The sequence below is a fragment of the Salvelinus namaycush genome, chromosome 23 (genome assembly GCF_016432855.1).
Source record: "Salvelinus namaycush isolate Seneca chromosome 23, SaNama_1.0, whole genome shotgun sequence".
NCBI lineage: Eukaryota > Metazoa > Chordata > Actinopteri > Salmoniformes > Salmonidae > Salvelinus > Salvelinus namaycush.
The window spans coordinates 38,994,144-39,009,418 of NC_052329.1; the positions used below are offsets into that span (position 1 = coordinate 38,994,144).

The 15,275-nt window shown below is 44.5% G+C and overlaps 1 protein-coding gene and 1 long non-coding RNA gene across 4 annotated transcripts; one reads left to right on the top strand and one right to left on the bottom strand.

The window, feature by feature from the left end:
• Positions 1-16: 16 nt before the first annotated feature.
• LOC120018823 lies at positions 17-2,808 on the bottom strand. Of its 3 annotated transcripts, none has more exons than XR_005472266.1 (3): positions 2,764-2,808; positions 558-696; positions 17-444 (listed from the first exon to the last, which is right to left on the bottom strand). It is a non-coding gene; the product is annotated as an uncharacterized LOC120018823 (long non-coding RNA). The 3 variants fall into 3 exon arrangements; XR_005472265.1 differs by having other exon boundaries at positions 2,674-2,801; XR_005472264.1 differs by having other exon boundaries at positions 2,604-2,801.
• A 4,300-nt stretch (positions 2,809-7,108) lies between these two features.
• On the top strand, positions 7,109-15,239 carry LOC120018412 (homeobox protein SIX5-like). Its single transcript, XM_038961593.1, has 3 exons — positions 7,109-7,800; positions 9,125-10,602; positions 12,485-15,239. Exons 1-3 carry the CDS (start codon positions 7,109-7,111, stop codon positions 13,174-13,176), a joined length of 2,862 nt encoding a protein of 953 aa, XP_038817521.1. The 3' UTR covers positions 13,177-15,239.
• Positions 15,240-15,275: the final 36 nt, after the last annotated feature.

The window sequence follows — 15,275 nt, forward strand, 5'->3', positions numbered from 1 at the left end:
AATACTTTTTTGCCCCACTGTACAGTAAATTCCACCTTTTTATTTTGTTGCTAGAGGCGTCTGTCATGACGTCTCTAGCACGGAGATGCAGTACCTTAGACCGCTGCGCCACAAGAGATGTCATACGCTAGATTCGGTCCTAGGTGATACTGCCTCCTCCCCCAGTTGCAGCTCTCTATAGTCCAACCCATACCTCCCTGACCAGCACAAAACAATAAAGTTATTAATCACAATGACACTGTCCCTCGCCCCAGGTTCGTAATCAGACTTGGAGGTCAATGTTGAACCCATCTGCCCACGCCCTTTGACAGGGTGACAGCATCACAGTCCTACATCTCGTCCAGACGAAAGTCTTCCTCTGGGAAGTTCCACACGGTCTTTGTGAGGGGCCTGACAAACGCACCGTACTTGTTCTCACATTCAAAGTATCACTTCTCCTTCACACTGTAAGGAAAGAGAGAGTGGAGACATCAAGTACATTTATGACAGAGAAACTCATCAGGTCTGCACCTCTCCACAGGTTAATTACCAGAAAGACAAGTCAAGATGTAAGGTACCTCTAAACAGTGAACATTTCAGACACCATGCGACGACGTCACAAAATTATGTCCGTTGCCATCACCTGCCCGTCATGTTTCCCAAGAGGCTCGTTATACTTCACTCCCACCCAATGACCTGGCTTGAAATCTACAATACCTGCAAGACAGAAAATAAGTTATGTTGGAAGGAGTGCCTTAAGTATTAAGTATTCATGCCCCTTGACTTATTCCACATGTTGTTGTGTTACAGCCCGAAAACAACATTGATTAAAAAAATTAAACCATATACCCCATGATGGAAAAAGTAAAAACCTGTTTAGACATTTTTTCAAAATTATTTAAAATGAAATACAGAAATCTCTCAAGAACATACACTACCGTTCAAAAGTTTTGGGTCACTCAGAAATTCTTGTTTTTGAAAGAAGTGTACATTCTTTTGTTCATTAAAATAAAAAAATTGTTCAGAAATACAGTGTAGACATTGTTAATGTTGTAAACGGCTGATTTTTTATGGAATACCTACAAAGGCGTACAGAGGCCCGTTATCAGCAACCATCACTCCTGTGTTCCAATGGGACGTTGTGTTAGCTAATCCAAGTTGATAATTTTAAAAGGCTAATTGATCATTAGAAAACCCGTTTGCAATTATGTTAGCACAGCTGAAAACTGTTGTACTGATGAAAGAAGCAATAAAACTGGCCTTCTTTAGACTAGTTGAGTATCTGGAGCATCAGCATTTGTGGGTTTGAGTACAGACTCAAAATGGCCAGAAACAAAGACCTTTTTTCTGAAACTTGTCAGTCTGTTCTTGTTCTGAGAAATGAAGGCCATTCCATGTGAGAAATTGCAAAGAAACTGAAGATCTCATAAAACGCTGTGTACTACTCCCTTCACAGAACAACGCAAACTGTCTCTTGCTGGTAATGGGCCTCTGTACGCCTATGTAGATATTCCATCAATTATTATTATTATTTTAATCAGCTGTTTCAAGCTACAATAGTCATTTACAACATTAACAATGTCTACACTGTATTTCTGATCAATTTGATGTTATTTTAAATTGACTTTTTTGCTTTTGTTTCAAAAACAAGGACATTTCTTAGTGACCCCAAACTTTTAAACGGTAGTGTACGTGGTGAGCTGATGCATATTTCGGTTACTTTGTATGCATTGTTTGTTGGCAACCTTGTACTCTACAAGGTTTATGGAACAGATTCTGGAACGTTCCACAAATTATACCCAACCATGCTGTGGTCAGCAATCATGTGAGTGTTGAAATCACTTGTGGGGGGCGTAAGGGGTCAGCAGGGGGAGGCACAGGGGTCTCAGCCTGGCTTTAAACGTACTCTTGAAAGTTGTAATAGTAGAATGCACAAGGTTCAATTTCGAAATTGGGTAGTGCATCATCAGTTCTTGTCATGTTAGTATTTGCATACATTAGAGAGCTATTTATAACTTGCCAGAAATGTCCAGATCAACTAGCCCATGTCAGCTAATGTTTTTTATTCTATTTTGTTTTTTTAGCCCATATATATGACTGTAATTTTTTTGTCACTCAAATACAGACGTGGCAAAATTTATAGAATTGCAAAAAAAACTGCAAATTCTTATTTGCACCCTATGACAAAATGTGTAAAATAGCAGGAAATAAGCTTTAAACCTGCAAAATTCTCTCCACCAATAAGAGGGGTGTGAACAGTGTGCCATGAACCGCGCTTGTGCCCATAGAAATAGACGTGGCGTGCGCGGGATGTTCCCCGATGCTGGAAAGGGGAGCCCAGAGTGAAAAAGTTTGGGAACCCCTGGGTTAAGAGACCCTATCAACAGAGCCAACAGTAGGTCCCATCTTACACGTGACTCCAGTGTGAACAATACTAAACAGGGGACATACGTGTCATGTGAATTGTCCATTTTCAAGCTTTAGTTTCGCCGGTGTTTAATTTACTCAGGCAACAACGACCACTTCATCAAATACAACAGTTAGCCAGCTAGCTAACATTGTTACCCGGTTAAATAGTACACAACTAGTTAACGTTTTGAAATAGCAACGTTAGTAGCACGCACTCAGCAAGTTATACAAACTTAGCTAACGTGAGTCCTTCCAGTTCCAGCTTGGTCCCTCACAAATATTTACATGTTCTTTTGCGCTTTTCTTGACGATCAATGTAAACAAATTTATACTATCAGTTCACTTGGTGTTTTTAGACTAAATCAATGCAGGTACCATGTGCTGTATAATCTCAGTAAACGGGTGGTTGTTTAGTTTCCCTCAACGACGTCACAGATCCTGCTACGCCCAGTTCTGGAAGTTTATACCCGCCCACAAACAGAGTGAACCAGTCATGTCGTTAAAATGTCGGATGGGTATTTAGGTTGACCAACTGGGTATCACATTTCTAAGACGTCGTAACAGAAAGAAAGGCTTTGGGATGCCAATCATGTTGACGGAGGGGGACTTCATGATTAGTAACCAATCATCAATGTTGGAATTAAAGCTGGGTTTTGGTGAAAGTGCCACGCCAAAATTATGGAAGTACCAACTGTATCCACGTAGTCGCGCCATAAACCATGGTATAAAGCCCATATTGTTACTTTTGCAACAAAGTCATAACGTTAGCTATATACATTGTTACAAACAATGTTCAATTGTGATAAGAGCATTTTTTTTATTAGCGCATTGAATGATTTTAAAGTTAACCTGTTGATAAATTTTTTTTTAAAAAACATTTATTTTCATTTTGTCTAGTGTAGAATAAGATAAAATTGTCCTTCTGTGCTAAGGTGCTCACTGCTCTGTGACATATTAATCACAGGGAGAAAGAGACACATGGTTACCTTTGAAAAGTTATTACCAGGCCTTGCCTTTGACATAATGGTTGTCTGCTCCAATATCTACTCATAGATTTATGAATGGGAAATAAATGGATCAGACAGGAACATAAAATAACATCTGTGCATCAAATTAGAATTTAGGACTGAGAGAAGAAAAGAGAAGATCAAAGAAAGGAGTATCGGGTGCAGCCAGAAGACAGACAGCTTCCCCACTACCTCCATCCCTAGATGAAAAGTTTACATTCCTGTTTCAAGCTGAGATGGGGGTGTTTGGCCTTGCCTCATTACACTCTGTCTGTCTGCACATCCAGGTGTATGTGCTGCTGTTCACAGTAGGTCACAGCTCTCTCTCTCAATCATAAAGTAAAACTCTCTCCGGTCACACACATACCATCTCTCTCTCACCTGGTCACACTCTTCATTCTCCGGGGAACTCGTTCTCCAGGCAAAATAAAGTCACAAATGCGCACATTGTCTGACATTCTTCTATTTAGACAAACCAATCAAACTAGCTCTTGTGCCAACCCCACTGTCAGAAAGATGGGCACTTTTCAATGAACATAACAATTTTGCATATTTTAACTCTAAAACATTCACATCATGGTGTGTATGTGTGTGTGTTGCACTGAGATTATTTGCATAGAGAAACAACACCAGGTGCCCATTCAGATGCCCGCTGAGGAACTTGCTTAAACAAATGTGGTTTCTACTGACAATTGAGATGTACAAACTATGGCATAAGGGGACAACAAGCGGATAGGAGGCAATCCGTAATTTCGCTTAAGACATTAATTAATGAGCGAGCTAGGACGGACGTAGTCAATATAATTATTTGTTCACCACTTGAAATGTACAGCGACAGAATTCAGAAAATGGGCCATTCTTACAGTGTTCTCCCTGTACACCAAGTCAGAACAGTAGGATAATTAATGGGGCATATAAGCAGACAATGAAAGCTCTTACAATATTCTATGATTACATTTCTCTAAAACATGTTATAGGCTGCATGTGCACCACCAAGTCAGAACAGTAGGTGAAATTCAGAGGTGAAAATAGACTCTGCATTTTGGAGCTGCCTTACTCAAGAAAGCATGTTTGTATGGATGCTTTATAAACTCAATTATATACAGTTGAAGTCAGAAGTTTACATACACCTTAGCCAAATACATTTCAACTTAGTTTTTCACAATTCCTGACATTTAATCTGAGCAAAAATTCCCTGTTTTAGGTCCGTTAGGATCACCACTTTATTTTAAGAATGTGAAATGTCAGAATAATAGTAGAGAGAATTATTTATTTCAGCTTTTATTTATTTCATCACATTCCCAGTGGGTCAGAAGTTTACATATACTCAATTAGTATTTGGTACCATTGCCTTTAAATTGGGTGAAACTTTTCGGGTAGCCTTCCACAAGCTTCCCACAATAAGTTGGGTGAATTGTGGCCCATTCCTCCTGACAGAGCTGGTGTAACTGAGTCAGGTTTGTAGGCCTCCTTGCTCGCACATGCTTTTTCAGTTCTGCCCATGCATTTTCTATAGAATTGAGGTCAGAGCTTTGTGATGTCCACTCCAATACCTTGACTTTGTTGTCCTTTTGCCACAACTTTGGAAGTATGCTTGGGGTCATTGTCCATTTGGAAGACCCATTGCAACCAAGCTTTAACTTCCTGACTGATGTCTTGAGATGTTGCTTCAATATATCCACATAATTTTCCTTCCTCATGACGCCATCTATTTTGTGAAGTGCACCAGTCCCTCCTGCAGCAAACCCACACAACATGATGCTGCCACCCCAGAGGTTCATGGTTGGAATGGTATTCTTCGGCTTGCAAGCATCCCCCTTTTTCCTCCAAACATAACGATGGTCATTATGGCCAAACAGTTCTATTTTTGTTTCATCAGACCAGAGGACATTTCTCCAAAAAGTACGATCTTTGTCCCCATGTGCAGTTGCAAACCGTAGTCTGGCTTTTTTATGGTAGTTTTAGAGCCGTGGCTTATTCCTTGCTGAGCGGCCTTTCAGCTTATGTCGATATAGGACTCTTTTTACTGTGGATATAGATACTTTTGGACCAGTTTCCTCCAGCATCTTCACATGGTCCTTTGCTGTTGTTCTGGGATTGATTTGCACTTTTCGCACCAAAGTATGTTCATCTCTAGGAGACTCCTTCCTGAGCGGTATGACGGCTGCGTGGTCCCATGGTGTTTATACTTGCATACTATTGTTTGTACAGATGAACGTGGTACCTTCAGGCATTTGGAAATTGCTCCCAAGGATGAACCAGACTTGTGGAGGTCTACAATTTTTTTCTGAGGTCTTGGCTGATTTATTTTGATTTTCCCATGATGTCAAGCAAAGAGGTACTGAGTTTGAAGGTAGGCCTTGAAATACATCCACAGGTACACCTCAAATTGACTCGGATTATGTAAATTAGCCTATCAGAAGCCTTTAAAGCCATGACATAATTTTCTGGAATTTTTGTTGTTTAAAGGCACAGTCAACTTAGTGTAGATAAACTTCTGACCCACTGGAATTGTGATACAGTGAATTATAAGTGAAATAATCTGTCTATAAACAAATGTCGGAAAAATTACTTGTGTCATGCACAAGTAGATGTCCTAACTGACTTGCCAAAACTATAGTTTGTTAAACAAGGAATTTGTGGAGTGGTTGAAAAACGAGTTTTAACAACTCCAACATAAGTGTATGTAAACTTCTGACTTCAACTGTATATATTTTTCATTACATTGTTTGCAAACTGATATGTGACACATATTAATGCCAAAATAACATACAAACAGGCAACCCCAATTTTTTTTTATTACAAGAAGTGATTTCATTTATATCATTTTTTTGTGGTAAAAACAGAGCCCCACCTGCCCTGAATGATGGGTAGCCACTGCACCTGAGCTCAATTTTGAGTCTCATAGCAAAGGGTCTGAAATCTTATGTAAATAAGATATTTCTGTTTGTTTTTTTATATACACATTAGCTAACATTTCAAAAAAATTAATTCATTATGTCATTATTGGGTATTGTGTGTAGATTGATGAGGGAAAAAATATATTTACATTTTAGAATAAGGCTGTAACGTAACAAAATGTGGGAAAAGTGGAGGGGTCTGAATACTTTCCGAATGCACTGTAGATGTGAAGCAATAAGTCTTGCCTGGACACAGCCCTTAGCAGTGGTATATTTGCCATATACCACACCCCCCTTGCATATTTGCTTAAATATACCACGGCTGTCAGCCAAGCAGCTGTCAGCCAAGCAGCTGGGCTGACTGTCAGCCAAGCAGCTGTCAGCCAAGCAGCATTCAGCGCTCGAACCACCCAGTTTATAATGTACATCATCTCATCTGGAATACTTACCCACCACATCGCCTGGCCCTAGTAAATCCTGATCCTCAGTAGACAGGCTGAAAAGTGTTTGCTGAAAAAAAAAAAAAAGGCTGTAGGCCTATTTAGTACAATCTGATAATAACCTCAAATTGTCAACAAAACAATGTGGATATTCAATCTTGAATTAAACAATAACATTTATCTACTAGTAGCCTAATAAAAGGTATTGAACAGGCAGTGCTATAACGAATCTTCGAATGGGAGATTGACGAGGTTAGGGGCGTGTGTGACGCGTGTAGCTGTGGCAGACACTCGTCGACTGAGAATAGAAGAGAGAGAGAGAGAGCGTGCAGGGGAGGGAGGAGGAACTAAAAGAAAAAAGTTAAAACTAAAAATGGCTTCCTTGTCTTTGGAGTCTGCAGAACAATCTGAGAATAGCACGGAGGAGTCTACCCAAGAGGCCGCCCTGGTAAAAGAGGAGACGGATCCGGATGAAGTCTCAGAACAATTGCTAAAAACTTTCCAGAACTCGGCGCTCAGCTTTTCGACAGATCAAGTAGCATGTCTGTGCGAAGCCCTTCTACAGGCGGGTAATGTGGATCGCCTGTGGAGATTCCTATCAACCATCCCTCCTTCGGCCGAGCTGCTACGTGGCAACGAGACGCTCCTCAAGGCCCAGGCACTGGTCGCTTTCCACCGGGAAGAATTCAAGGAGCTGTACGCAATATTGGAAAGCCGCGACTTCCACCCCAGCAACCATGGGTTCCTGCAGGACCTCTACTTGCAGGCGCGCTACAAGGAGGCGGAGAGGTCCCGAGGTCGTTGCCTGGGCGCCGTGGACAAGTATCGACTTCGGAAGAAGTTTCCCCTGCCGAAAACAATCTGGGATGGAGAGGAGACTGTGTATTGTTTCAAAGAGAAGTCTCGCAATGCACTGAAAGAGTGTTACAAAAGCAACAGGTACCCCACTCCGGACGAGAAGAAAAACTTGGCCAAAGTGACTGGACTCTCCCTCACGCAAGTCAGCAATTGGTTCAAGAACCGACGGCAGAGAGACCGAACCCCGTCCGGTACCAACAGCAAAAGGTAGGCTATGCATTCCTTTTATACATTTTGTAACCACGTACCCCCATTAACCTTTCTTTTAAACAACGTTTCATACACGATTGCATGTCAAAGATCAATGTCAAAATGGTTCCTCTTGAAAAAAAAAAAAAACGTTTGTATGTAGTGTCATTTGCATAGTTGTTTATTGTTAGAGGCAGGCAGACTATGGGAGTTAATATAGCCTACACTGCTTGCTGTACACCGCACAGACATTGTTCTAATATTTTTTTATTTAATTTGACTCAAATAAACAATGTTCACCGAGATTCTCCTGCTCATATGAGTAGGAGTGAGCGCTAGAAAGTAGCCTAACATGGTAACCAATTGTTACACAAATGGATCTGTCAGCTGCAATATTATTTTAGTGTTCCAAACATGTTCTATGTAATGCAGACTTTTCAAAATAATGGTCTCGACTGTGCGGTTAATCTCAACTATGGTTCATGTTCAGCATATTTCAATCAAATCCCATCAATCCCTGCAGTAACTACATCAATCTGCGCATGAACTATTTGACAGTGATAACGCCACACATGTCTTCGAGAGCAAGAGCATGTTGCTTTGTTGTGAAATGTGAGATCTGGGCGCCCATTGTGGCTCAAGTTTCCTGAAATCCTGCACCGCAAAGTCTCCCGACGGACCTCGGCGCGCTGCCGATGCTCTGCACCGCTGGGGGAGCGGGAGCGAACAGAGAGGAAATGGTGTTGATGTTGGGAAACAAAATGAGGAAATATTAGATCTAAAACCTTTTTAAAATGTCTTCAGCTCTCCTGTGCACATTTTAAACCCCAAAAACGTTTTATTTTATTGTAGGACTACAGGCTACACTCGCTTTGGCCAGGGAAATTGGCGGCTTAAATGCAACACAGGAAATTGGGTTTTCAATGTGTCAGTTGTTGATGTACTTTATTCCCATGTGTAGAGAGGAAGGTGTGTGTGTGGAGAGGGAAAAAAGAGAATGCCGATCATCCCCCATGCATTCCTGTCTTTATCTTCTCTATGGGCAGTGGTGGCTGGGAACTGTGTTAACCACACTGCTTTAGTGCACCAGGATAGTTGAGGACATACACATCACATACTGTGTAAACCATAGGATCAAAGGAGATTGACTGACTGTTATTGACCTACCATATGTTGTGTATTGTAACATTCAAATCCCTTTCTCCTCTTTTTCCATTCCATCTATCATGCAATCCTTGCCTACTCCCCCTTCTTCCATAAGCTGTCTCTGTTCATTGTCTCACTCACCCCACAGTTCACTCACCCTATCTTTCTCCTCTGCTCCTCCCCTGTGTTTTCTCAGTGAGTCCGATGGCAACCACAGCACAGACGAGGAGGGTGATGACATCTCAGACAAACCAGAGGACATTGTGGGCTCCACAGCCTCCATCTCCCTTTCTGGCACCCCCTGCAGCACTGGAGGCCAGCTCTTCCTCAACGGGGCAGGTGGGTTCCTCACCGCCTCCCACCCCTTACTCATCAACGGGGGCTCCCTGATCTCCGGGGCAGGGGGTGGGGTCATCATCAACGGGCTGACCCTGAGCGATGGTCACACGGTTACCCTCAGCCCCATATCGGCTAACTCACCTCTGCTCTTCAATGGAGCGCAGGTCATATCCAAGAGCAGTGAGGTTGTGCAGGATATGGGTCTTGAGGGCCAGGGGGTTATGGCCATGGAGGCCCAGCCCAGCTCTGCCATCTCCCTCCCTCTGACAGAGGATCTTAAGACGGACAATGTAAGCCTGACGAACCCCTCAACCATCCCCACCCTGGACTTCATCAATGTCCCAGAGGGGATTGTTCTCAAAGCAGAGGACATCCAGACAGTCTCTCCTTCCCCCTCCTCTTCCTCCTTGTCTTCCCCCTCAACATTCTCCCCCACCTCCCTTCCCTCCCTGGTTCTGACTCAAAATGGCTGCCTCTCCGACACCCTCACCCTTCCAGTCTCTATGTCCTCTCCGGGCGTGGTCATCTCCAGCCCTGTAGTGGGCCTCCCCAGCCAGCAGGGGGAGTATGTGGTGTTTGCCACGGCTGGTTCTCAGCTCACCCCCTCCAGCTCCATCTGCCAGGTGGTGTCCTCCTACAGCTACTCCACCCCACAGGTATTCTCCCTGCCTCAGGTGGTGCCCTCCATCCAGGGTGTCCCCGTATCCCAACTGGTCCAACACAACCCTGGAGGCCAGATGTCCCAGTGTCCCCAGTTAATCCCTGTGTCCCCCCTCACCTCCTCTCTCCCCCAGGGCACCCTCTCCCAGTTCCAGGCCCACCAGACTCTGAACATCGCCCCCCGCCTCGCCCAACCCCTCCCCCAGCATCATACTAGTTCCTCTACGTTGGGAGAGGGAACCCCCATCCTCTCCCTGTCGCAGCTCCCCAACGGACAGCTCCCCCAGGGACTCGCACTCCAGCTGGGTGACCAGACCTCAGCTACCATCCCCACTCTGACCCAGATCCAGTCCCCACTAGGCCATCACCAGATCATCTCTCAGTCCAAAGAGACAACCCCAGGCCAGTTGGTTCCCCTCTCCCTGCCCCAGCTGGTACCTGTCTCCTCCACGGGACAACTCTCCTTCCCTCAGATGGGCCCGTCCACCCCTTCTCTATCTGGATCTGGTGGAGCCTTCCAGATCCTAACCTCAGCCCCTGGAGGTGGGATGACTCAGGGGCCCTTCAGGATAAACCAGCTGGGACCCCTCCAGACTGTAGGCCCCCCGACCAGCATGGCTCCTGGTGTCCAGCTCCTCAACTCTGGGGTCATTCAGCTCCCCTCCGCCTCGCCAGGTAACTTAAGACTCGGACACACTGAGAAGACTGACTGCCGATTGGTACTTAGGTACTGTCGGCATTCAACTTTTTGTTGTTCACAACATACAGATCAACCGCTGATCAGATTGTTAAAATACTCCAGACCACAAGGTGGCAGTAGTTTTTTTTTTTAAAGCTTTGTTTGGCTTTTGCCTGATAGCTAATGTTAGCTAACTATCAAGGTGTGCTAATGTTATTGCTAGCTAGCTAGAATTTCTAGTAAGCCCATGTTGTTACTAGCCAGATGGCCACAACTAGATAACTTGAGTAGCTAGCGACATTATAGGTAATTCAATCAACGTGGATTTGTTTTTGGATGAAGCAGCTGACTGTTAGCTGCCAACAATCAGTGGAGTAGCTAGCTAGCTTTGTTGTGCTAACTGGCAAATGGTTATCCTAACTTTTTAGCTAACGTTAGCTAGCAATGGAACTGGCACTGGCAGTATGGGATAGTGGAGAGTGAATTAAATGATTTATTCATCATCTTGCTAGATGGCTAGCTCACAAACTCTAGGCGGAAAGTGGAAAAGTCACAAGGAAAAGTGCCTTTTTTCCTTGTCTTCTGTTGATACACCTTTTCGTAGAAGGTGGGAGCTGCATCCCAATATGGCTACTGGAGTATGGGTGAGTGGAAAGGAGTGGATGTGTCAAGTGCTCTGCTATAGATTAGACGGTTTTGATTTACTTTAAAAAAAATAAACTTCCGTTCCTTACCACACTACCGTAGATTGAGCTACGCTATCGCAAGAGTTTGGACTTCTGTTTTGAAGCCAGAGGATGAATCTGAGTAGTATCTCACTGGCAGTTTTACATTAATTGTACATTTTCAATTCTACCTGACGATTGTTAATTTTTGTTTTTAAAGTACTGATGATGGGTGTACTGTTGCTTCATGCGTTGTGTGCGTGTGCTTACTGTGACTGTTACCCTGATACTAGGTAGCTACTTCCCACGCCATTGCTGGACAGTAATGCTTGTCGAGCGGGAGCAAAGGGCACTGTGTCCCGGTGTTGTTGCCGTTCATGCCCTCCCCATTACCTCGGTCCCTGGACCTCGAAGCCAGTTCCACTGCGTGTTTTCATTGCTCCCCGCTAATCAGGGACTGATTTAGACCTGGGACATCAGGTGCGCGCAATTAATTATCAGGTAGAACAGAAACCCTATGAGATCTGGAGCCTGCTGGTTAAGAGTTGAATAGCCCTGATTTGGACTGTATGTGCATGTATCAAGGTGACATCTAGATGGTTATCAATATTAGTTATTTCATGTGTAGGTTACTATCCTAATTCAAATAAAATCATGAGAGGGGAAAAAATGGCCACGTTAGCTCCCGCCGGTGACACGACCGTGGTATCATGGGCAGGTCTCAGGTCGGCGGGCATGTCCATACAACACTGGTCGCTGGCTTATCGACTCGTCGTGCAGCCCAATCAGCCACGCGAAATGGTCTTTAGTGGCAACAAATCTGCCCAATTATCTGATTCTCTTACCATACACCCACTCATTTTCGACACATCCACTCGCCCATACTCCGGTTGCCATGTTGGACTGCAGCTACCCATAGTTGTCTTTTTGGCTTCCCTACAGGGGGTCCGTGCTCTCTGATCGTCTCAGATTCAAGTCGTGAAGAACGCCAAGTTCGTCGGTACGCAACAGGAGGTGTCTTTTTGTTCTAGCAAGAGAATGGCCTCCTACTGTGCTATTAGCAGTCAGTCTTCTCGGGTGTCTGACATTACTGAGTCATTTGCTTTTTAGGGAAAATATAGCTATGTCATTGTTGGTTGATGAAATGCTAACATATTTCCCACTACTACTTCCCTGCTATTTCCTCCACTTCCATCTCTCCTCTGTCCTGTAGGGAATCTCCTCTATGGTGGAAGCCCCATCCTGAGTTACCAGAACGGCAAGCTGATCCTAACTATCCCAGCTGGCATCCAGTTCGGCAGTCTGCCCATGAATCCCGTCCCTGAGGCTTCTAACCACCACACCAATGGAGTAGGCTCTGGACTCACCCTCAACCCTGTCATCCAACCTACACCTACCCTCCTCCCAGTCTCCACCTCCGTCCCAACGTCCAACACCCTCCAGACGTCCCCCCTCTGCTTCATCAACTCCTCTCCGCTCTACTGCACTCCTGAGATGGGTGTCCCCACCAATCAGCCCCTCTCCACCACCTCCCCACACACCCTGGACCTCTCTGCCACCCACACTCCTCCCAATGCCCTCACCCCAGAGAGCATGCTCTCCCTCAGCCCCATGTGCAGCGGAGTGACCCCCACCACTCAGCTCTCCCACACCACCTGGAGCCCTGTCCCCCTCTCCACCTCAGCCAGCCTGACTATGTTTGACGTCCGTGGGAAGGGAGATCTGCCCGAGGACCCGCCTCTGCTGGACCTACCTGGAGGCGAGGCCCTGCTACTAGGCAGCCCCTCTCCAGAACAGGATGTGGACAGGGGGTCGCCGTTGGGGGACCCAGTGGAGATGGATGGAGACTCCAAGATCCTCACCCAGCTACAATCAGTCCCTGTGGATGATGGGTTGGGGCTGTAATCCAGTCCCCCAGCCCTCACCACCACAAACTGTTACAGAACAATCTGGAAGGTTTTGTTTGTCCGACCTCAGTGCTCCCCTGGCTAGGTTCGCATTGAGGAGTGGACAGGCTTTGACTCGTATGAGAAAGGTGCTTTGACTAAATAAATCCTTTGCCGATGATCCTTTGGATAAACCGTCATGGGATTGGCTGATTGTATGCAACACGGAATGACCTGGAGGATGGCCTTTCATACAGGCTAGCCTATTCCCTGATTTCTGTTACTCAACTGTCCACTGCTTAGTCTCCACAATTTAAGCACTCATCTGCCTTCCATAAGCCTAGAGCCCTTCCTGTGTCCAGTCAGAGCACAACGTTTATTTGTAAGGACATTCTGCTACTTTTATGCACAGATGTCCGTTTCAGCCAAGACTATTTGTACTACAAGGGAATGAATGCCTCGGGTTTTATTTGGTGTTGGTTGAGCAGTATGCCACGGCCAGGCTCTGTCTTAAGTCTCTAAACACAGTCAAATGCAGACAGACAAGTGTTCAGTCCTGTTGAGTTGGTGGTTCTGAATGGCTGCTCACTCTAGTGCTGGTGTAGTTTGAGTGCTGCTTTGAGTATTGGCCTCTCTGAAGGCAACAGAGAGTGGACTGACAGTGGCACCAGAGACCCCGGACCTCTAGCATTGAGATGGACTGTGTACTCCTCTCTGTCAAAACTGGTCAGCAGTGTCACCGCATCAAGGGCGCAGGCTCATCATTTAACTACAGGTTGGTATAAATGCTAAGCGCTATGGCATCTGAGGTATGTAGGAGGAAATGGGAGTCCCCTGAGATTTCTTTAAAAAAAAAAATGTACTCTATGCATGCATTGATTGCATAGAGTAATTTTTTTTTTTAAAGAAATCCTCGTGTAAATATGACCATGTGACACAGATATGACATGTATTACAAACAGTATGTAAGCAAGTCTAATTGGGATAGACCAAGCTTTATTAAAGACAGCCTTTTTATACACTATGAAATCTAATGCGCGTGCACTACAAACGCCTGATCACATTGCTGGATATTTCTAGTTGAATGCGCCACAATCGTACACTACATTGTATATTGCGTCTATGAATGACTTTTTTTGTGTGTTCTTATTACTTGTATGGGTTTGATCTAGACCTAGTAAGTGCCTTATTATCCAGTTGCTGAGGTTGGTGGGCCAGTGTGTTTTTGCCTTATGTATCTTCAAAGTGAAGAATGTGTTCTACTCTTGACAAAATGTAAGCATCATTGATACAAGCTACTTCCCACATTGATGTTGAATGTGAGTTTTGTGATAACCCTTAACCCTCTTGAACTCCAGAGAAACGTAATCGAATGCTCTGTCGCGCGGCAGTTGCTCGTTTAGCGTGACTAACGCCTACCATGACATAAATCACCATTGAGATCTCCCTCATTGTACGTTTTGCACATTTTCGTCCTTGTCATGTTTACGTCTTTGGTGATGGCCAGATTCTATTCTGAAAACCTGCTGCCTTTGCTCTGTTCTTGACTAATTGCGCTCACTGTTCTGAAGGGGACGGGATAGGTCGAATCAGCTGGTTGAGTTTCAGGCAGCCTCTGTCTATCCTGATATCAGCAACAGTGAGTCATGAAGCCCTGAGAGCAGGCGACAGGTCTCCTAGAATGGAATGCTATCCAGCGAGACGTGGTGCAGATGTTCTCTCCATAAACTTTTTCAAATACTCACCATCTCTCTCTAACCACAGCACAGATGGCAATTAGTTCTCTGGCCAATGGTACAACACTACTCTTCAGTGTCACTCCCAACTGTATGTTTTTGTTTCTTGTGTATTTAAAGCATGTATCAATCATTTTCTAGTAGTAACTTTGAATGGAAAAAACGAGCAGTCCATGAGGAAATTGGACAGGAAAAAGCATCGATGGACCTTCCCAGAGGCTGGCTGGTTGTACAGTCTCAGAATAATGTGTACAGTCGTGGCCAAAAGTTTTGAGAATGACAAATATTAATTTTCACCAAGTTTGCTGCTTCAGTGTCTTTTAGATATTTTTGTCAGATGTTACTATGGAATACTGAAGTATAATTACAAGCATTTCATAAG

Coding starts and splice junctions, on each gene's coding strand:
- LOC120018412 (XM_038961593.1), top strand. CDS start 7,109: ATGGCTTCCTTGTCTTTGGAGTCTGCAGAACAATCTGAGAATAGCACG. Junction 7,801..9,124: donor TCCGGTACCAACAGCAAAAG/GTAGGCTATGCA, acceptor GTGTTTTCTCAG/TGAGTCCGATGGCAACCACA. Junction 10,603..12,484: donor GCTCCCCTCCGCCTCGCCAG/GTAACTTAAGAC, acceptor TCTGTCCTGTAG/GGAATCTCCTCTATGGTGGA.